The 23,018-nt window shown below is 40.3% G+C and overlaps 1 protein-coding gene across 4 annotated transcripts in view; it reads left to right on the top strand.

The window, feature by feature from the left end:
• fto (FTO alpha-ketoglutarate dependent dioxygenase) overlaps nt 1–23,018 on the top strand; it is a 132,680-nt gene that overhangs the window by 22,852 nt on the left and 86,810 nt on the right. For all 4 annotated transcript variants that reach the window (XM_059350336.1, XM_059350328.1, XM_059350316.1 and 1 more), the window contains exons 4-7: nt 2,860–2,985; nt 7,866–7,945; nt 8,518–8,661; nt 14,773–14,892. In XM_059350336.1, coding sequence (XP_059206319.1) covers nt 2,860–2,985; nt 7,866–7,945; nt 8,518–8,661; nt 14,773–14,892 — 470 coding nt within the window. The remainder of the gene's footprint in view (nt 1–2,859; nt 2,986–7,865; nt 7,946–8,517; nt 8,662–14,772; nt 14,893–23,018) is intronic.

Below are 23,018 nucleotides of genomic sequence, written 5' to 3'. Positions count from 1 at the left end.
TAACCTTGTGTATTATGGCCCTACAGCGACGCTGTAGCAGCTGTAGACATGGCCCCTGGTGAGGCAGCCATCAGATCCATCTATGTGATAGTGTCAGGGCATTATCAAATGTCATCACTGGCTTGCTGCTGACAGCCTTATCGCCGACCGTGCGTTGGGAGATCACAGACATTTGGATCTGAGCGCTTAACATGCGCTCAATGGCGCAGTCTAACAAACAGGCCTTATCGCACATACCGCATCTCATCTAAATCATTTCCCCAAGAAATGATCGATGTGCAATTATCTGATATGGAATAATGAGCCCTGCTTTGATAAGTGTTCCTAGACTACTGTATGGATAATACGGTGTCTCCTAATTATGGAATGTGCACTCTTATATCAAGAGCTGATAGTGCTCGCTGATCGAGATGATAGAGGATCTCAGCGAGAGAGGAACTTTGCTTTCTAGAGCATATGCAAAGCAGCTATAGAAGACAGTACCACCATATCAGAAATGGCTCCCTGTAATTTGTATATCTTGTTTTTAGCTTCAAACAAAGTTTGTACATCCTCTTTACTGTAAAAAATAATACAACACTAATGGTTTGTCAAACTAAATGATGGATTTCCAAATATAAGTCTAATGCCTTGAGCAGCCGCTCACTAGATTATTCCTTGCACCTTTCAAAGGTTTAAGGACTGAAAAACATCTTGGGTCTGTTATTTCCTGTTGTAGAGGGTGATAAAGGTGCAGCTGTAGTACATGTACTGTTAATGGTAGTTGCTCCACACCAAGGTTATTATAGTTAACGAAAACTAACAAAATAACGAAAACTAAAATTGAAAAAACATTTTTGTTAACTGAAATAAAAATAAAAACTTTTTTAGTTTTTAAAAAAACGATAACTAACTGCCATTACAAAAAAACTAAAACTAATAAAAACTAAACTAAAACTAAGCATTTTCAAAAAATAAAAACTAAACTAAAACTAGCAAACTCACTCTGAAAACTAACTAAAACTAACTGAATTTGAAAACAAAAATTCACAACGAAATTAAAGCTAAAACTAATGAAAAATCCAAAACTATTATAACCTTGCTCCACACCAGTGGTTCTCAACCTTTTTTGTGTCAAGGACCCCTCAGTTGAGACACATTAGGTTCCACGCCCCCATATATTAAGATTTAGCTTCAGGGACTTGCATCTGCAAAGATTTTGTTTTTTTAATTTGATTAAGACCAGAATTCTGTAGTTGCCATCTCCAGAGAATAGTCACTGCTATCTCTTTAACTCAGAATAAGCTCAATTTTGTGAATTCAATAGTGAAAATAAACTATTCCTCTTTCTTCATGGGGACCTCTTGGAACTCCCTCAAGGACCCCTGGGGGTCCCTGTAACCCTGGTTGAGAAACACCGCCCGTCACAGTCTACATCTGTGTCTCGAGACTGTAATTTTACAGTATTAAACAGGTGAAATGCCAACTGCTCTGACATCCCAGACCACTTCACAGCTGGGCTTTCTTCATTGGGCTTTCCTAACCAGAAACACCTGCTACAGCTGCCTATTTCAATGATTTGTTCTAGGCCATTTCAACTCTGACCCTGTGAACACGGGCTTCAAACACCATGGCATAACACCTTGCAGTGCTTAACAGCTGCATCTTTCTAGTCCTGAATGACCCCACAGCCCCAGACTTTAGAAAGGAAAGTCTGATTAGAGCGCCATAATGGATCTATATCCCCTTGGCTGGCTCTGAGGACTCCCAGAACCAGGCTAATGAAATTGTTACCTTTGGGAATGTTGTACTTTTACATTAAGTTCATGTTTCTTACATTGTCCCTGAGAAGAAAGAAACACACCTTATCCCATATCTTTGATACACAGTGACTTGATGTCTTGCATGACCCCTGCTTCCTTTGATAACCTTTCTTCCTCTTTGAGCAGCCTCACCTTGTTTTTTTGCTTCGGCCAGAGAAGTGTTCTAAGTATTTTTCCCAGCTGCTCTGATCCAAAGGAATCTGCTAGGACTGAGCGTTTTCCGGCACAGAGGATGATATTCCACCATTCCTGAGGCCTTGGGGAGTGCTGTCATTAGCTGGCTCTCAGAGCACAATGGCTGGAAATTAAGTTACTATTTATCCGTGCTGAGCAAAGGAAAAGGCAGCTGTGGGGCAGAGAGGCCCAGAAAGACTTTAGTATTGATTTTGCTGAAGGGTGTTGGCCGGCCGAGCCAAATCTTGTTTTCTTAGTATGCCGTGTAAGAATGGAAGGAGAGAGAAGAACAGGGGAGGTGGTTAGAGTGAATGGGTTCAGAAACAGGAATATCATAGGATACCTGCTGTCCAATAACACACTCTCACACACTCACGAAACAACATCAAGGGCTTTTATCCAACTATTTCCTCTTTGCACAGCATAATGATGGCATAGAGATCCTGTGCTAACAGCCTATTTGATCACAGCAACATATCATCTTTGCTCTGCTGTTAAGTGATTCTTACTTTCTGGAGACAAAGGCTTACATCTTACATCCATTGTTTGGGTGGTATGGATTTAATCATTGCACTCCTTACTTCTTTTTTTTTTTTTTGGCTACATCTCAGGCATCGTTATAGCATTTTATCACAGCATTATCTAGGTTTTCCTTGCATTTTCAAGGTTTTAAAGTGGTTAAAACTAATTATGTGTTAGATAGCCTCCATTATAAAGTGATAAAACCAGATGCGTGCCCTGTGAAAATGTGAGAAATTTCAGCGTATTGCACTTTTACACTCAGTTTAAACTGGGTGAAACTGTCAAACCCAAAAGGCTGAAATGTGAATATAAATGTAAAAATGCAAATGTTACAGTGAGTTGGGCTGTGTATGACTGACAGGTGAGAGCAGTGAGGGAGGCAGCGGTGAGAAGGCATGCTGGAGGATTGGACTCAAGGTAGCCTGGGACATCCACACACCTGGCCTGATGCTGCCATTGGAGTCTGGAGACTGCTATTACATGAGAGGTACTGAATCTTCTCCATAAACACACACATGCACATGTAAACAGGTTGCTCACACAACTCCAACATTTACCACTAGGGCTGACGTTGGAGGAAGAAACACTTTTATTACCCTGTTTTTTAGTGTTTCTGGTACTTTGTCCCAAATGGCTCATACCAGCAGGATGTACTTCACTCACAGGAGAAGTGGAGCTGAGGTGTGTGTGTGTGTGTGTGTGTGTGCGCGCGCGCGCGTGTGTGTGTGTGTGTGTGTGTGTGTGTGTGTGGGGGGGGGGGTGGGGGGTGACTTGGCCTGAACATGAAGCTTTAAGGTTCCATGAAATTGTGTGCATTAGAGAGGTTAGGAAAACCAAATGTTATTTTTTGAAGTCCTGTGACCCGGTGCTGGCTACGTCTCTATGGAGAGGACAGACAGCGAGCCACAGGGGTGTAAATCACAGCTTAATGCTTTTGGCTGCAGCAGAGACCTCCACCCTCCTCTTTTCGGGCCTGTGGGCTCTTCCAAGCTCTCCCATATTTTTTGAGTGTGAGGACATTTATCCACATCATAGCAGAAGCTCCTGTTCAGATGTACAAGAGGTTAGGGCCCCTGGTTTGGATGAATGGTGGATATATCATGTTTAAAAGGTACTCTGCTTTCACAAGTATACAGGGATTGACATAGAGTGCGATATTCCACAGTCTTCACCTCATCTGCTCAATGAATGGCTGTATTTTTTAAAAATCAGTGATTCATTTATATTATTTATGAGCTAAAGATGAATAATAAAATATATATTTAGCTGATATAAATCACCTAAATTGTCACTATATTCATCATCAAAATAATATCTGTTGTAGGAGAATTGTATTTACCCTTTAGGACTCATAGTAATATACCTTTATCATCTTTTATTTAATTTAAACAATGTGCACATACCAAAGCATATTTATATAGTTATTTATGTTTCATTTTTCCCCATCTTGGATTGGCTAATTCCTTTTTATAGCACTCCTGCTAACTGCTAATTTATCTAGAAATTAATATATCAAATATTTAATTTTATTATTTTCAATATTTAATTATTCACTCTGTCAAGTATCTACACAGATGAGATGTATTTGTTGTGGTTAAAAGGTTGCTGTTTTGATCCCTCCAACAGCAAACACATAGTAGTGTACAATCACATGTGCTGGTAAAGAACAGGCCCATGCACTCTGAATGAATGTCAAAAATCATAATAAATTCACTGCTAAGATTTACAGCAGCTTTCAGCTGAGAGCAGAGTTTGGAGTCAGGAGGTTGTAACTGAGATGATATAAAGGCCTATGTCAAACACATATTTAGAGGAGATGTGCTGTGTTTTTTAAATCATTTTTATTTATTTTTTTGTTTTATTTTTTAATTTCTTTTGTTGAGGTACATTTCAGGACTTTCAGCCTGAAACCTACAAGGCCCAATCAACAACCCCAGTCCTGATTTTAAAAAAGCTGGGATGTCGTCTAAAACATATATAAAAGTCATAATTTGCTTATCATTTTTTACATATATTAAATTGAAAACTGTACAAAGACAATATATTTAATCTCTTAAAACCCACCTGCCCGTCTGTGTGTTAGGCCAAATATTTTTATTTGTTGTTGTGCTTGTTTAGCCGGTGGCTATAACACTTAACCAAAACAGCAGAAACCCTGATTTGTTGTGTTTCAAATTAAGCTTAATTTCTGTTATAAGCTTTAGCTAAACATTTTTTGGCGTAATCCTAACCCTTCCCCTACCTCTAAATCTATCTAAGCAGGTGGATTTTACAAGATTGTTATTGAAACTGATAAACTTTTGTGTTTGTAATTATAAACTCTAAATTCTGAATTTGATGCATTCTGGTTTTATTTACATTAGTGCATTGCCCGTAGGAAGTATGTATTCATATAGTGGGAGATGCAACGTAAGAAGTGAATAAAGCTAAATCTCCGCTTAGCATGCTAATCGTGAATAACAGAATTTTCACATTACATGCAGACCACGTCTGCAACTCCATAAAACACTTTTCTTAAGGTATGCACCATCCAGAACATACACAATGAACATTGATATTCGCTGGAAACTATTCGAATATTATTGGAAAATCAAACCTTGTAGCGCATTTAAAAACTCTGAAAGATAGGTTGGCTAAATAGACTTACAGATGAGATGAGTCAGGGTGGAAATCCAGAGCGAATTAGGTTACTGAGCAGGTGTAGGCCTATCACAATGGGGTGGAGCTCCCCTAAAAGGCGTCCGATCGGAAACAGTGCAATGCCTCAACACGTCCTACGTAAATAATGATGATATTTTGAAAAATTAATAAAAAAATCTTCAAAATCGAGGATACACACCTTTGTGCCATGCGCAAGCCACATGCAAAATCTTAGCTCAATCTGACTAACGGTCAGCGAGATATGCCCGACGCACACACACACACACACACAGATGCTTCTTGCTTTTATACATTTTTCATTTTCAGAGCGCCCCAACTTCTTTGGTATCAGGGTTATACAAAACATCTAACTAAACCGCAAAGCATACATTCACCGAATAAGACGTTTTGGTTAATACTGATGGTTTATTTTTCCATGTGTTGGCGTCCACACATGTTAATTCAGTGTCTCCCAAGGTCGGGCATGATATGTGAATTTGTGCTTATGGTACAAAGGCAGACACTGAACCTTTACAAGAAGAGAACTGACAACAAGAAATTATGTTATTATAACGTGAAAATACAATGATATAGCGTGATAGTGATCCGTTTTTTCTTTTACTGGTGTGGCAGCCAGTGGCAGTACTTGGTGCCTACTAAGGTGAACATCCAAGTGGATTAATCAGCATGACTACAGCAGATGAGAAACTGCTGTTTCATTCGCATCAGGAAAATGTGTAAATTCCAAACATGTTATACAGCTGCTTTACTTGTACAATGTAGTTTGAACTCTTATCTGTGTTTGTAATTACTAAACTTACATCCATACACCTTCAACACATGTATGTGACTGATTATTAGATTACCTATCTTCTGTATCTACATGATGTTAAAGTGTGCGTCGATATGAATCTTTTTACAAAGAAGGAAAAGGAAGGTTTTAATGAATTCCTGAAGTTGACTCTTTGAAGCTGCTATGTTTTCATCTGAGAGCAGAGATGTCTGTACCTAATATTCAGCTTGACAGGGCTTGAAGCCGACCTCCTTTAGCTGGATAAGATTTACAATAGAACAGTCAGTTTCAGGCCAGCCATGATAATAGAGTGATGGGCTGTTGTGCAGACCATTCTAATGGGACTTGACTGTCGCGGATCAGTGGGGATTTATGCTCCACTTGGTGAGTACGCCCTTGAGAGGCCAACTGCTGCACAACGATAGCAGCTCACACAGTCCTTGGCTGTCTGTCGCTTTGCTGGTCCACCTGAATTAAATACTTGGCATAATGCACGAACATATGCACGCACCTATAAATTTGCACAACTCACATGCACGAAAACACACGTAGCCCTCGGCTTATTATTGGAGGAAGGACGACCCCCCCACCCCCCACCCTCTTTGAAACATACACATGTACACACAGACAGAGCAGCCACCACTAAACCATGTGTTCAAATATATTGTACCAGTGTTTTAGTGACATACACCATATGATAGATAGTTTTGTGGTATTAAAAGAAAACTACGATGCTGTATAACCACAGACACCATAATGTCTTTTCAGCACCATTTGTCGCCGGCTGGCCCTTTTGAACTGCTAATGTCTGAGCTGCTGGAGGCAAATTGAATCACCATCATTTCCACCCAAATGGAATTTCAGTGGTTAAAAAAGAACAATGCAAGTCTTGACACCGGGCCTGTTCAATAATCAGATTTCCAGCTCCCAATGCACAGGGGGGACTGGAGAAAAGAGTTGACCCAATATATTTAAAAGCCTGCTTCCTGGAAAAGGAGGACAAGTGGCAGCAGGCGCAGGGGTTGAAAGAAAGATAAATATTTATTACAGTTATCGAGTTTGCCTCTACTCCCTCCTGATCCCACTGACGCATCAGACGCGCCAAGAAAAGAGCAGATTGATGGAGATAATTTGTTATTGGATATAAACAGTTTTAAAGACGCAGAGTAATTCTGCCCAGAGACCTAATCCCTCACAATCTCATCAGGGTGAAGAAAACACCGGCAAGTTGTTTTGTTTGTCACCATCTTTTTTTCTCCCCTACCAAACAATAATATCTTCCTCCCAAAGCATTTGGCTGTTTGACTTTCAAATCACAGGCATTAGCCAGTGTACTCTTGCTCAAGGCGGGTGTAAATATGCACATGTGCTGTGAATGACAGCTCTGTCATGGCTAAATTAATTATTGGTATGAGGCAAATAATGGCAGAGCTGAGAAACATCTATACACACAAAGAAACACATGGAGGGATACACAGGAAACAGCAGTAAGGCCTCTTTGTAAAGCTTCTGTGATATTGGACAAATGTTTGTTGGTATGGCTCTTCCATCTTGACAGATTGAGCGCGATCTGGTTTTGTTTGGTAATTAAAATTATAGTACAATGCTGCTCATTCTATTTGATTCTGTGCTGGACCAATCGCAATCTGTCTGAGCGTACAAGATGATTTAGTTGTCATGTTCCTTCACGCCCTGCTTTTCATCTGTTTTTCTGTTGTAATCAGTTCTTTTCTTTTTCATGATCTGTTTTTATTCTAATTAATTAAAAGCGCAAGATCAAAATATGAAATCTTAACTCTTATTCCACTCTGCCATGCTCTTGAATGATTCATTAAATAGTTATTTCTCGAGTTTACTCTTACTGCTCTGTAGATGATTGTTTTGCAGTATTTTTGCATGTTTCTGATTGATTTCTCTTTTCTTGTATTCACCAGATGACCTGAACAGTACCCACCAGCACTGTGTCCTGGCTGGAGAGACCGCACGTTTCAGCTCCACACACAGAGTGGCCGAGGTGAGTAGCCAACAGTCCTAAAAGGGGAAACGTAATGTTTCGGATTTGTTGTAAAAATGTTGTATGGCATGCCAGCAGTCCCCTTTGGTGTCAGTAAAGAATGCTGTTGATACTTACAAGCTATATTAGGGGAATAACTTTGTGCAATAAAAAAACTTTAACACTGTGTAAAAAAAAGTCATGCTTTTTTTTAGTAAAACTGAAGTATGCTCTGATCTCTATTGGTTGCAAATGTGAGAAAACTTTTCAAAGAAGTAAATTAATTTTAATCATCCACTGAAACCATTCACAGAGAAATGAAACTGATAGACATGATGACATTTTCCTGTTCATATCGTGTTGACAGTGTTTAGCTAAACCCTGCATGGCAGTCTTATTCTTTATTCATTTATTCAATTGGCTTTATTGGCATGACGTAACAATGTATATATTGCCAAAGCAAGCATCAGAAAAAAAGATAACAAGATAAGGAAAGCAATATTTACAATAAATTATTGTATTTAAAAGGAAAAGAAAAACTAATAACAATCAGTGTCACATGCATGACACTGTGTCTGTCCCTCTGCTACCAGTGTTCCAGTGGGACCCTGACCTACATCCAGTCTCGGTGTCAAGAGGCCCTGTCCAACCTGCACACTGACCCAGAGACAGGCTCCCACAGCCTGCTGGCCCTGCTGCCGACAACGCTACAGCACAGTGAGGAGATTCACAATGAGGTGGGGACACGGTGGTGTGTGTTCACATGCATGTGTGTCTGCACGTGTTTGTAAATGTGTCTGCTTTGCATGATTGCACACACACGAGTCTATAATTTCATGTGTCTGTATGTAACATGCTAACATGTATTTGTACTGGCACTGTTAAGTTTGTTTAGGTGTTAATTTCAAACTTGTAGAAACATGTTGTTGACCTTATATCTACTTATGCAGCAGGTCTGATTCAAAGAGCATTTGAAATTCGCTTTGGCCCGATTGCGGTACCAGAAGAATGAGGTTTTCTACATTGGACAACAGAACATGTGCCAGTAAAGTTTTAGACAATAGCATGCCAGTTTATGAAAGTTTGAATACAGTTTTCTGTGATCATGAAACTAACTGATACTATCTGAATTCTTCTGATGCTGTAGTCCTCAACCATCTGGTCCTCCGAGGAGGTTAAAGATGGCTAACAACCATCTGCAAATATGACAGGATTTCATCATGACGGGATCACAGAAGATATTAGAAAATTGTCATAGAATATAGACAATTTACATATATTAATTCTATGGGTAAACATAAAAAAGCCTCGGGTTATATTTGGGACTAAAGTCAACCGTTTTAATATTCGATCAACACCATTCATTATTGTGGTGCTCTGTTACCAAGCTAAGTTTCATCAAGGACTTGTAAAATAGTCTACTTGACTAACAAAACAGTACTTTTAGTAATACAATAACAAAATTTTGGTAATTGAATTCGTGCTATACAGTATGGCATGTCATAGTGAAAGGAATTCATCCAAAGAATCATGCAGCACACTATTTAATCCCGGTTTGATATGCCCTTTCCTCTGCATCATGGGACTGGCAGACCATGCTAACAGTCCTCTGGTACAGGTTAAAACTGAATACATGGAAAAATGGGCGCTTGCCAGTTTTCTACCTGCTTACCTGGTTGTTTCTACACAGGGAAATGCCTCCAATATGAAATCCAGGTTGTTCTCATTTGTCCTGGCCTGTGATTGATCGTGAGGCAATAGCCTCTCCATATGTTATCTAAAGATGGAGTCGTGCCCCTCTCCCCTCGCTAACCCCCTTTTCATACACACAAGGAGTGATGCTGGCTCGGGGTATTGAGGGATAGAGCGAGGTCAAAAAAGAGGAACGTGAGGGGCCGCCTGCGGAGCCACCAGCCTCCTGTGCTAGCTTGCCGCAGGCCAACAGTTAATATAGCACTTCACCTCTCCCCCCCTTTACACCCCTGGGCTCAAAGCGCACATCCTAGCCGACGCTAGCACCCAGGCCCCTCAGCGGGGCGCCATGACAGATGAGTCTGACGTAAGGTTGTTTAAAGGTTGTAGACAATATTAATTATTCAGCACTGCCAAACAATAGGGCTGCCTGTGTCAGGCGGAGCGCTGCGCTAGTTGAGCTAGCAACACCTGCTAGTTTGCCGCATAGCGCCACAGGATTACCAAGCATAGGCCCCCACCAGGAGGCCAGAGCAGGTTTATTTTGGAAAACAGGATGCTATTTAGAAAAAGAGCAGGTGTGTGTATGTATGTGCGAATGTTTAAGTAAGGGGGGTGCTCTCGGGGGCTTAACTCTACCCTACCTGGCACTCAAAATGATAGATGTGGCCATTTGTTTGGAGTTGCCCACGAGAGCAGAACACCCACTTAAATGATGTATTGTTGGTGGTGTTATTTATGATGCCGGCCCACTTCGGAGCCTGGCGGGTGCATATTGCGCAGGTCGTGTTGGACATGGACGACCGAGGAGCGAACAAGCCTGAGACGTGCAGGCAGCCTGACCTGAGTAGTGCCTTATGGGCCTTTCCCTTAAAAAGTGCTAAACAGCAAGATAGCACCAGCTGACGTGCTATGGATATATTGTGCAATGTGGTGCAATGGGGCGGGAGGGGGGTGGGGGGGGGTGGAGGTTGACACTTGTCAGAAGACGTGGGCGGGTCTGACAATGATGAAGCAGAGCGTCTGCCATCTGAGTATGAGTGTTCAGGGATGGGGCGGGATGTCGAGTTGAAGCAGGGGTTGATGGGAGACAGAGACAGAAATGAAGAAAACTGAAGTTCCCACCTGTTTGTTAAGCGCGGTCCCTCTCACTGTCTCTTTTTAATCTTTCCTCCTGTCTTAGGTGGCGGGGGGGTAGTCTAACATAGCATCGCCACACGGCCCCCATGTGCATGTTTGGCTTTGAAATGCTAATCCCAGATGCAAACGTCTTGTCTCATTTAAAGCCACTGTGTCACTTCCCAGGTGGGTGTGTGACAGAGTGCCCTGAGGGACCCCCTCTAATGATGCTAGTCCCCCCACAGTAAATATTGAAGGGAGGGACAAGGTTTTCCCACATGTTCTGGAAGAAAGTAAACTGTGTGGAAGCAGGTGTGTGTGACCTTCCAATGTCCTGTTTTCAGGCCAAAATGTCTCCCCAGACTCTCGGGTCGTTGCTTGGCTTTGAAACACTTTCCTTAGGGCCTTATGCCGGCAATATCATTGTAATCTTATAAATCACCTCTCAAAACACATTTTGCCAGCAGATCTTCGCATTATATAGTTTGTACGTGTTTGTCCTGTTGTATTTACCTGTTTTATTACCGTTAAACACTGTTTTTAATTAATGTGAGACATTTTTACTGTTCATTTAAAGGGCTTTTTTATTGGGTCTTTTAATGTCTGTGAAGATCATAAGGGATAAAATATTCTAACATGTGTTTCACCCTTTCTGAGCTCTGCTAAATGAATACTGTAGCCAGGGGTTAGTAAATTGATTGGAAGGTAAGTTAATGATATTAGTCACATTGATATGAAGGAGCTCTTCTCCAGTGATAGGAAGACCACTGTTTAGCTACATTTGTGGCCTGGGCCAAAAAAACGGTTATTTTATGGATATAAAAAGGAATAGAAATGTATACGGCAATCTCTGCATGTACAGTATAACCTATCTTGTGTATGACCACTCTGGCAAGTGCATGATGAGTGTAAATTGCGTGCCTGGTTGCTCACAGAAAGCTGGGAGGACAAGTTCTCCTGGCTGATGTGTGAGGAGGCCGAGAAAAGTAAACAGAGTACGGCAGAGTGGGATCGATCCCACTCTCATCAGCTCCCACCTCAGGGCCACGGCCCCGGAAATTGATTGGACCCGCTCAGGGAATACCGTGAAGGTGTCGGAAAAAAAAACGTGCCTCATTAAATGGGAAAAAAGGGGGCTACTTGGCTTTAACTCCAGAGTTTCCATGGTGGGCGGCCAGTCGACTAATGTGGGGCTAATGTGTAGCTAGTGTGTCCATCACCTGGAGAGATGACAGCGACTGCCGCAGGGGAGCCACTAGCTCCCCTCTCGCTCCCCCACGCAGTCTCAGAGAAAAACTAGCCCTAACAACCACTCTCTCTTTCGCACACACTTTCGATCTGTCTGCCTGGATAGGTGGCATTTAGTCCGAGTTCCCCTCTTGGTAACTCTCAGCTGGGTGGCCAGACTCCAAATGCCACATAGCCTCAGCTCCTCAGTAGCTTTAGATGGCCTGCTTTGTGGCTGCCACTGGCCTGCGCAGTGGGGGACAGGCAGCCATGTCAGCTCAAAGTGGAGACACAGGTTGGTTTCTTCTCACTAAAGGACAGGGAGACAATCAGAGAGATGGAAGGAGGGACTGACAGAGAGAAAAGGACGTCCGATATCGGCGCTCTGCGGCTTTGTTGTGTGTTTGAGCTGTAGTGATCGAAGGGGAGTGGATTTGGAGAGTGTTGAGGGGACCATAAAGGATGACATTTCTTTGAAGGGTGGGTTGTATGGAGTGACTGAGAGGCTGCTGAGCAGTGCCACTGGCTGTGTATTCTCCCTGACATGCCCCAGTCCTTGCATGTCATCCCCGCTGTGATCAGAGCCTTTTGGAAGCAAATGGCAGGATGAGTGTGTGCAGAGTTTCTACCCAAGGCAGACCTCTCTCAAGTTGTTTGTGCAAATAATTCTTGCCCTTTGTTTTAACTTGCTTAGGGTGCGGGACGGTAGGTGACTTGCTTCATAATACAGAGCCATGAAGTCTTAAAACTGCAGCACAATATCACTGTTATACTTTTCCTTGGAACTTCTAATAGCACGAATCAGGATGTTGGAGAATCAAATACTCAGTGTTCAGAAGTATTTGGCCATCCAACACAAAGTTCTGACAGAGTATACTGGCCCTTTAAGGTTAAAGACTTGCGGGTTGTAAAATTAAGGGAAAAACCTTTTCCCCAAATATTGTGCTCATATGCATAATTAAAATTGCATTGGTTTGCTTGTAATCTTTTGTAATGACGCATGATTTTTCTTTCTTGCACCGCAGTAAAAAGTTTAAGGGAGGATGTGAGGGTGGATTTCACAGTAAGTCATTGACAGCAACAAAAGACAATTTAATGTCCTATGACATGTTTCAAGTCATTGGCTGCATTAACTTTTCAATACTTAACCAAGACCTCAAACCAAGAAGTAATTTGTTTCATGGCCTTTCAAAACCATCAGTTAGTGCAAACTGGTTGCATATGAGCAGAATCTGTTGGGGCCGCCCTCAACTAAAGACATCACCACTTTGAATCTTGCTTTTACTGGGGATGTGCTCATAAGTTTCTTGGAGATGTCATTCAGCATGAAGAAAGCATAAAAAATGACTAATTGACTAAATAAACAGCTGAACAGTTGACGAGAGGAGGCATTTTTAGGAGGAAGGGTTGTAAGAGAATGGGGAGCTTTTGGGTTGAAGTCCGCTTAAACCTTGTTGTCACAATTTATGAGTTTGCAGCTCTAAAACGGGTGTGTTGTATACATTGACTAATGCTCTGTTAGAAGAACAATAAACAAAATAGTTTTCAGAAAATGAACAATAGCTCTCGCTGTGCCATTTGATATGCGACTCCTTTACATGCAATGACTTTTTGTGTTGTACAGTTGTCGGCGTCAAAATGAAACGGAGCATGCATTGTTTTGGGTGGATGATGCTTTGTAGGACGTTTTGGGGGAGGGCAAGTCACAGCGCATCGCGTTTACGTTGGCGGCAGTTGGGGCAATCTTTGACACTCACATTGGCAATGGTATGCACAGACGTTAACAAAGCCGCTCACACACCTATGTAGACGGATACACGAAAACACACTGCTGCACGTACAGGTACAAACACACAAACATGCACAAGGAAAGACACACTTAGAAATAGATAGGCTACACCTGGCTACATGAAGCATCCTTGCGAGGATTAAATCAGCACTTCAAAAGAGCAGGAAACAAAAACACTCCCAGCGGAGGAGAGGGGAGCGGCTCGGCAGCCGAGACTGTCATCTCCAGACGGAGCGAGGGAGTGTGGAGAGGAGGGGAAGGAGGGAGGAGAATGAGGAGAGGAGGAGGAGGGCGGAGTTTTCAGGTGTGCTGACTGGAAGGTGTGTGTGTGAACAGACATATTCTTATTTGTGTGTGATGTACTGTTTGCCTGTATGTCCCGGTGTAAGTGCACTCATACATGCGACCAGCCTTTGTATTATTTGTGGTAGTTTTTACTGAAGTGATAATAAAAAAAGGATTTCTCCTTCAGTGATCTGATGTAGCAATTCAAGGCATATCAATAAGTTTTTAAAGCAAATGTTTTAAAAAGTATGAAAGTAATTACAAATTTGATTTCAAATAGAAATCTACTCGGATTGTAAAAGGCCGATATTGTCTATTTAGGTCTGACAGTGAACAGTGAAATATTTCATTACAATATTAGTTGAAACCAGATGAAAAGTCTACTCAAAGAACATTACAAAATAAATAGGAGGCAGTGATACTTCTTGAAATTAAAGTGTCAAATTAGGCTAAAAAGCAGTTCTCAGTGTATTTTTATTAATCATGTATGATATTTTAAAGTTACATGTGTATATTTGTGTCATTTCATAATTTACAGAAGAATATAAAAAAAATGTTTTCCTTTACATAAAATAAAATATTCTGCCCTATTATCTTATGTTTTATTGATATGCAGTTACACATTATCTTTCCCCCACTTTTTAGATAAAACCTATGGGAGAATTAGTTGTGTGCCTGAACCAGCTTTTTAAAAAAAAAATTTAAATCCTGTTTGCATGTGTGTGTGTGTCTGCAGGTGGAGTTCGAGTGGCTACGGCAGTACTGGTTTCAGGGCCAGCGCTTCGCCCGATTCTGCAGCTGGTGGACCAGACCGATGGAGCAGCTGGAGAAGGACTGGAAGCTCATGGAGACGATGGTAAGGCCTCTCCGACACACTGCTGGTCACACTGCAGCCTCACTGTCTCTCTGCCTGCGTAGTTTACTAAACTCTATCTCACACATTTCTTTACTAATCCCTCAGTGGGTAAATTAAATGCAGTTTAATTCTAATATGCAGGGTTTATTTAACAGTAAAGTTTTTTTCAGACATACTATGTCAATCAAAAGCTTTTCCCGGGTGCCATTCCTGTTTTAGAAAGGAGAAGAAAAGAAAAACATAGCTTTAATAGCTTTAATATACAAAACCTGTTTCATGTGAGAAAATGGAGAGCAAAATGTATTTTTCCTGATTTTAATAATACATTTGAAAGCAGTGTTTAATATATTATGAGTAAAAGTATCAACTTTCCAAAATATTACCTGGATAATATTCTTAAAAGTGTATTAATAATAATAATAATAATAATAATAATAATAATGATAACGGTAGCAATTAAAATCAAAAAGGAAAATATATTTAATAATAAAACCAGTTTTACAGTTTCCCCAAAATAAGTGCAGTTCCATGACTAGTGTAGGCTCTCTGTCATTTCATAATAAGGGTTTCCACCTCCACCTTTTAAATGCTCAACATGTTTTCGCTTGTGCTTCTTATACAAACTACACAAGTGATCAGTTGTCCAATAACGCTGCTCACAAGGCAGGGTGTGTTTAAAATTACATGATGGATTGTCTAACTTCTACCGCGCTGCATTATTAAGGATGTGTCATGTGTTTAATTGTAGTCTCACAGAAGTTTTATTAGAGAGGAACGTGGGCACGCAGGCTATTAGTTAGACACCACTGTAAAGGAATCACTTAGTAATGTCAGACTCATAATTAAGTCACCTTAGTCACAGCTCTGTAAAAGTACATATGTGCCACACACACACACACACACACACACGGACGCACACACCACACTAGTGTAGAAGTGCAACTTACAAACACACACGGATACATGCTTGGTCTCGCTTTCTCTCCCTCCCTGCAGGTTCTATGCAGTCCGTCTCTCATAGCTAGATTTCAAAGTGTGTGTGTGTGTGTTCATGTATGTAGGTGTGTGTGTTTAACACACAGACAGCAGAAGCAGCAGGGGGCACTCTTGTATCACTGTAGCAGCAGCGGCAGGAGCGAAAGAGCTGTGCTCCTCTTTTCCTCTCCGCTCTCTCTCACTCTCCCTCGCTCTCCCTCTCTCTCTGTGTCTCTTTATGTCTCTCACCCTCTCCTGCTGTCTCTGGGAGCTCTCTGTCTCTGTCAGTGTCGAGCGCTGAGCAGTAATCACATCTAATGCTCAGGCGGGGATAAAGACAGGGGCTGGAGGAGAACAGTACTGCTGCTGCCGACGCTGCTCCTCGGCTCTAGTCGTAGTCTCTCTCTCTCTCTCTCTCTCTCTCTCTCTCTCTCTCTCTCTCCCTCTCTCTCACTTAGTCGAACAGCCTGGCAGAGGGTGGGTGGGTGGATGGGTGGAGGGGTTAGTAGACAGGGGCTAAACTCATCCAGAGCTCCACCTCCGGGCCCAGATGAAGTGTGTGATTTGGACCTGTATTTAGAAAAGGGCATCAGTGAAATGTGAGGTCTTTCTCTCTCTGTGTTGCTGTGTATCTGTCTCTCTCTCTCTCTCTCTCTATATATATATATATATATATATATATATAATATGCAAGCAACCCATATCCACTGTGTGTGTTTGTGTGTGTGTCATACAACTTTGATTCCAGAAAAGTTGTAATATTGTCTAAAACATATAAAAGATAATGCAATAATTTGCTAATCCTTTGTGACATATATTCCATTGAAAACTATACAAAGACAAAATATTTTATTTTTAAGCTAACACACATTTTTGTAAGTAATACACTGAATTCTGTATTTCATGCATTCTCTTTTTATGTACATTTTTACACAATGTCCCCTTTTTTTTTCTACAATCGGGGTATAAAATGTGGGCTACTGTTTTATGAAGTATTTATTTAAAAATAAAAATATGTTTTATTTTTTAAAATGTTTTTACATCTCAAATTAGCCTCATATGTTTATATCATTTATTTTACAGTTTCATTTTTTCACATAGTGTCCAATCACACAAAAGCAACTATATCATCTGCAGAGATGCATATTGAACCTTCGCAAAAATAACACTGGTGAATGCATAAATGTAATCACTCACTATTGTGATGAAAGACAACATTATTGCTCTCGCAAGCAATATTTACATACATGCATCGACCCCTGATATGCTGATGAAAAGCACTTTATAGATGTGACTTATAGATTTTCCTTTTGGAGGTTTTGATAGCTGTGGCTTTCCTGCAGTTAGATTAAAACGCATTTCTCTAAATTACTTTGAGTTATTTAAATTATGAGGGTTCCCTGCTACATTCCTTTATTGCATATATTTTACATTTTGAAGCTGGCAATTGACAGTGCAGTGTAATTTAGTGAAATGCGAGTGACCTACTGTGTACGGATGCTGTTTGCCATTTATTTGTTTCGATTTTTCTGTTCTTGCCTTGCAGAGTATATTTTAATACAGCATTATTTTTGTCAAATCTGATATCACCATGGGTGTTTTAAAATAACAAATATATGTCTCTTTAAATAGGGTTTATAAATTGACACTGTGTTGTTTTATATTCTGCGCTGTAGCAATAAAACAGCCTATTGTTTTATCCTGCTAAAATAGCAATACAAACAGCCAGCCTTTCTCTCTTTATTGTCATATTTAGCACACAGTGTTGTGGGATGCGCTGGGCTATGTATGCGTTTGTTAGTCTGTATGAAGAATATTGCAATATGGGGGGACTAGCTCCTGTTTATGGATACTGTCTCTCCCCGGGGCTCCCTCTCTGCTCCTCAGCCTGTTGTCATGCAAATGCTCATCCTTCCATTTGAATGACATTCTGATAAAATACATAAATAAATAAATAAATTACTAAGGAGTCGACACAAAACAAGTCCACTTGCTCGCTCGCCTCTTTTTGGTACCTCATGAATTCATGTGGTTTCTTGATAGAAACAAAGAGACGTGCTGCTGAATAAACTTCAACTGTAGGTATGTGAACGTACAGCGAAATATAATGTGTACATGAATGTGTGTGTGTTTGTGTGTGTGGGTCAGTGTGTATAAGGTAAAGGTTGCTTATGGGAAAAAAGCACATTAACGTAAATGTTTGACATTCCCCTGTGATCCAGGGTGCTAAAGTCCGTTTAGACCTGCCTCGCTCGCAGCTTCACGTTCCCTCAGGACTCTGCTATCATGGCTATCATACAATGGTGACATTTCCTTAAACTAGCATGAATGAATAGCTTCCGTCTGACTGACAATAGACAGAGAGTCTTGGCTTTATGCAGAATATTTTAAATACCGGTGTGGTACTTTTTATCTTTCCTCTTTTCACTGTGGGGGAGAAGAGACAGCAACGAGCCCATGAGCACATCTCCCCTTTTTTTCCTGTCCTGTGTGTGTGTGTGTGTGTCTGTGTGTGTGTGTGTGCGCGCACCATTGATGTTAATGTATGCACTTGGCATGACTTTAATTGATTTAGCAGCTCTGCTTGCACAGTACAGCTTTTTCCCTAATTTGTCACTTTCCTGACTTCTGTGGCTGCTCATCTCACAACTTCAAAAGCCACCGCCGAAGCAAAGAGATTTCATTGCACTCCGTCTCCGTCTCTCTCTCCCTCTTTATGTTCTTTCTTTCTCTTGTTCTCTCCCTCTCTCGCTCTCCGCTATCTCGCCATATCTCTGTCTCTTTCTCGCACTTTCTCCCTCATTTGACAGGAGAACGAGCCTTGTAGATGGAAATCTTTTCAACACATATCAAGGAAATTAATCTACTTTCATAATAAATGGGATCCACTCAGTTGAATACATTTGTATACTTCAAGATGTACAAAACAGGAAGTGGTATCGGGGCCATGTCTTCCTCTACTCCATTCACCCAGCCTGTCACTCCCTGTTTTCAGACGGTTTGGTCACACAAACATGTACGCTGCTCTTTTTTCCCCCTCATTGTGTGACAAAATTTACCTCCTCTGATTTGTAATAGAGGCTGACTTTTGCGTGCATGCATGTGTACGGATGCGCTCAGTGACCATCTCATCTTCTCCTCTCCTCACTTTAATAACTGTCTTCGGAAACAATCTGTGCTGCTGAGGAGGGTTGCGCCACAATCACACACAGCCTGGCCCAGTCGCCATCGATAGCTGATTAGGTTATTGACCTAGCGTGTGGAGGGTCGGTGTGTAGAGTCAGTAGAGGCAGACACACAGAAGGGGAGGAGGAGGTATAAAAAAAGGAAAAAAAAAGACAGAGGGATTGTGTGTGCATTGGAGGAGGAGGGGTGGGGGGTCAATGTAAATGTTATTGCTGTGTGAGCTCATTTGATCAAAGTCCTGGAAAGGTTAAGCGAATCCAATCTGGTTTTGTATGGCAGAGTGGAGACACAGGCGCTGGGGAAGAAACCCCCAGGACGGAGAATGGATTATCATATTGGCGCTGGAGTAGCTGGGGCCTCCGATGGACAGTTTACCCTGCCCGTAATGCGTTTAGACAGCAATTGGCCTTAATAACCTTTATTGACTTCAGCGGGTCAGTGCCAAGAATCTAATTATCAAAGTGTATCAATTTCATTGGAGTTTAGAGTTGCACCGCTCAAAATAATTATTTTAAGGTCGGGCCGGGGCAATTAATCCCCTCTCCACTTATTTGATGGCTTTGTAAAACATTATAAATGTTATGGTTTCTGTTGTGCGTTTCACCGTAAATAATTTCAGGGAGCAATTTTTTGTAATGCATTATTTGGAGAGCTCGCCGTGCAGAGCCGGTCCTGCTGAGGGAAAAAAGGCAGCATATTTGTGAAAGCTAGAGGCCACAGCTGAATCGTGTTGCAGATGTTTACCAGCAGTAATTTTTCTCTTTCGCTCGCCGTTTTACTTGCACAGTCGGCCACAGTTTTATATCCACTTTATATGCACACATGGAACCCAGATTAATTATAAGTGTGAACTAAGCAGTAAAGTGTTTAAAGACCATTTATATTGCTCATTATGAAGCCATTTATTATCTCTTACATTAAATCACACTGTTTATGCATCATATTGTTTTGCATTTTAAGCTCCACACTGTGCAAATAGGCTTATACATTTATTATATCCCGATTCTTTGTGCTTCTTATATACAGTATGTGTCTGTGCATGCACGTGGCTTAGTTTTGTATGTGTTTGTGTCCATGTTGTTTAATGTGTGTGTGTGTGTGTGTGTGTGTGTGTGTGTGCAGTGTGTCCACAGTGTGAATGAAAGAAGTAAATGTGCAGCTGCACAGTAGTTTATCCTTCATTGACAGTCAATACGTGCTGTTACCTGGATAGTAGCAGCTGTTTCCCCTTATCACACAACATAGACTAGAGGCCTAATCCACACGTTCATTATTGCGCGGCCTTGTTTACCCGCGGCTCTATATTAGCTTGCTTGCTTTGCCCTATTTAGACGGAGCGTATAAAAAAGAAATTACTCAAAGATTATTGTTATTATTCATTTAAAGAGGAAATATATAGCTGATAATACATTTTACATCACGCAGCAGCTTGTGTTTGGAAATATAAAATGAAAAGAAGCAGGAAGAGACAGAGAGAGAGAGAGAGAGAGAGAGAGCGAGGAAAAGAGAGAAGGGAGAAAATGTAGCGGTGCAAAGGTATTTGCAATTCTCTTTGAAGTCCCTATTCAACAGGGTAAGCTGAATTTTCGGCAGTGCCTGATAGTGTTCTGCGTAAATGCTTAAACCCCTTTAGAGAATTTTCATGGACAGATACGCGGTGGCTTGAAGGGAGCGTTTATGTTACCTGGAGCCAATGCAGCCCGAAGCTTTGTACCTAAAGATGTACACTAGTAGTGAATGGAATCCCACAGAGGTTTGTCTATGACAGAATCTCTCTGCAACATCGCTGTAAGCCGAAGCGGGAGGAAGAAAGAGCTACGAAACAGATTTAACCCTGTCACTTCTCAGCTCTCACATATGCATTTATATACATGGACATGGAAGGACAAAAACCCCGGGGACATACACAGAAGAAATACACTAACTTGCATGTACAAGGGTGTTCAGTTAGGAAAGTTTAAAAGGAACTTTATGGCAGAGGTTCTTACTGTACTCCTGTTTTTATGATTACATGAAATACATAGTTTGAAATTAAGAGTATTACTGCAGTCTTTCTGTCTCTTTTCATGTTTTAATTTTAAAGCTACAGTCATGGAAACATTTTTTAGACCACCCTTGTTTTCTCCTTGCTTTCTTGTTCATTTAATGCCTGGTACAACTAAGGGCACATTTGTTTGGGTAAATATAATGATAACAACAAAAATAGCTCAAAAGAGTTTAGTCTAAGAGCTGATATCTCACCATTTTCCATGGTTTTCTTGATAATAACCAAAATATTATCAAGAAAACCATGGTAAATGTCTAGATATCAGCTCTTAAATTAAACTCGTATTAGCTATTTTTGTTGTTATCATTATATTTATCAAACAAATGTACCTTTGGTTGTACCAGGCATTAAAATGGACAAGGAATTAAAGAAAACAATGGTCTAATATTTTTTTTCCATGACTGTATATTGCATGGCTACAAATTTCAGTAAATTTATGAATTGGCTGAAATATGAGCCACTAGAAACATAATTTGCATCATATATATTTGAATTTTAATTGCTCAACTTGAATACTTGCAATACAAAACTGAATTTAAACCACAAAAATGTATTTGTATTGTTTAAGTTGGATAGTTGCATAGAAAAACTAAATCTAAATGGCATCATTTGAAATTAATTCAGTATGGAACATATCCCAATACATTTGTGCCTGAATATAATATTATGAAATTGAATTAAGTTGCACTTTAACTGTATTTATTGAAATTCTATTATATACTATTGAAATTGAAGTCTATATACTTCGATATACGATATATATCCCGATATTTTAATCGCAAAGTGAGAGCAAATGTTCAGTTGAAGTCAAACACATGTCACAAGTAGTTTTATTGAAACCGTTTATTTAAGTGAACATAAATACTGTATAACAACAAGATTACCTTTTTTAAAATCAAAGCTCCATAAAGTGCGCATTTAAATAAGAAAATATCTTTAATAAAAATAGCCCATGAAATTAAATAGGCCAATCTTTTTCTGAAATAAGTATATTTATATGAGAAAATAATAACATTACATACAATAACATAACATTACAAAATAACTAAATATGACCAGCCCTAGTTTATATATAAAGAAAGAAAGAAAATGAACTATATCGATATATGCATGTATGCGCATATATGGTCTAATATCATATCACATTTAAAAATATATCGATATATTTCTTATATCGATATATCACCCAGCCCTACTCACAAGTCAAATGCATTTCCGGTCATTGAGAAAGAGCAATCAATATTACCTTCACAGAACTCCATTCTGTGTCGCCTACGTTTGTATAGTTTGTTTAGTGGATTAAATCCTAAATCCAAAGTATAAGTAAGGAGGTCTGAGTCTGCAAAATATGTCAGAATCTTTAAAAATAGTGATAAAGTGAACTAAATTTGATAAATTTACTGTTCAACAGACCACAAATGAGAATGAAGTAAATGAATTGCAGCTGTAGCTGGTTAGAATAAATGACTCACTTTCAGTTTCTAGTGACACATATTTCTTCCCATAGTTCCATAGCAGAACAAAAAAAGTGGGCTGTTCAACACAGAGTAGTGCAAACAGGTTATTGTCAGTTCATAGTGTTTTACAATCTATTACTGTCTGAACAAAACCTGACACCAGCTCATCATCTTAGTATGTGTGTTATGATTTCTCAATAACAGGATGTGGCTGTTTGACCTGAGCAAACTTGTTTCTGATTTGTGACTGTGGCATGACTGAAATTAGCATGTATGAGATGAACTTTGACTTTATGTCACAATGTGGAAACTGCAAATGAAACAATGCCGTAGTTTTCACTATGCTTATCACTGCTGTTTATGAAAGCAAATGAGCTCATCGAAAACCCCCACATTTTTAAAAATCTTTGCACCCATGACTGTTAGTGACAGTATGGAGTACACCTCATCTTTACAATGAG

This window comes from Centropristis striata, chromosome 2, assembly GCF_030273125.1.
Source record: "Centropristis striata isolate RG_2023a ecotype Rhode Island chromosome 2, C.striata_1.0, whole genome shotgun sequence".
In the NCBI taxonomy this organism is placed as follows: domain Eukaryota; kingdom Metazoa; phylum Chordata; class Actinopteri; order Perciformes; family Serranidae; genus Centropristis; species Centropristis striata.
Note: the sequence above shows the minus strand (reverse complement) of the source record. Positions and strands in the feature narration are given on the sequence as shown.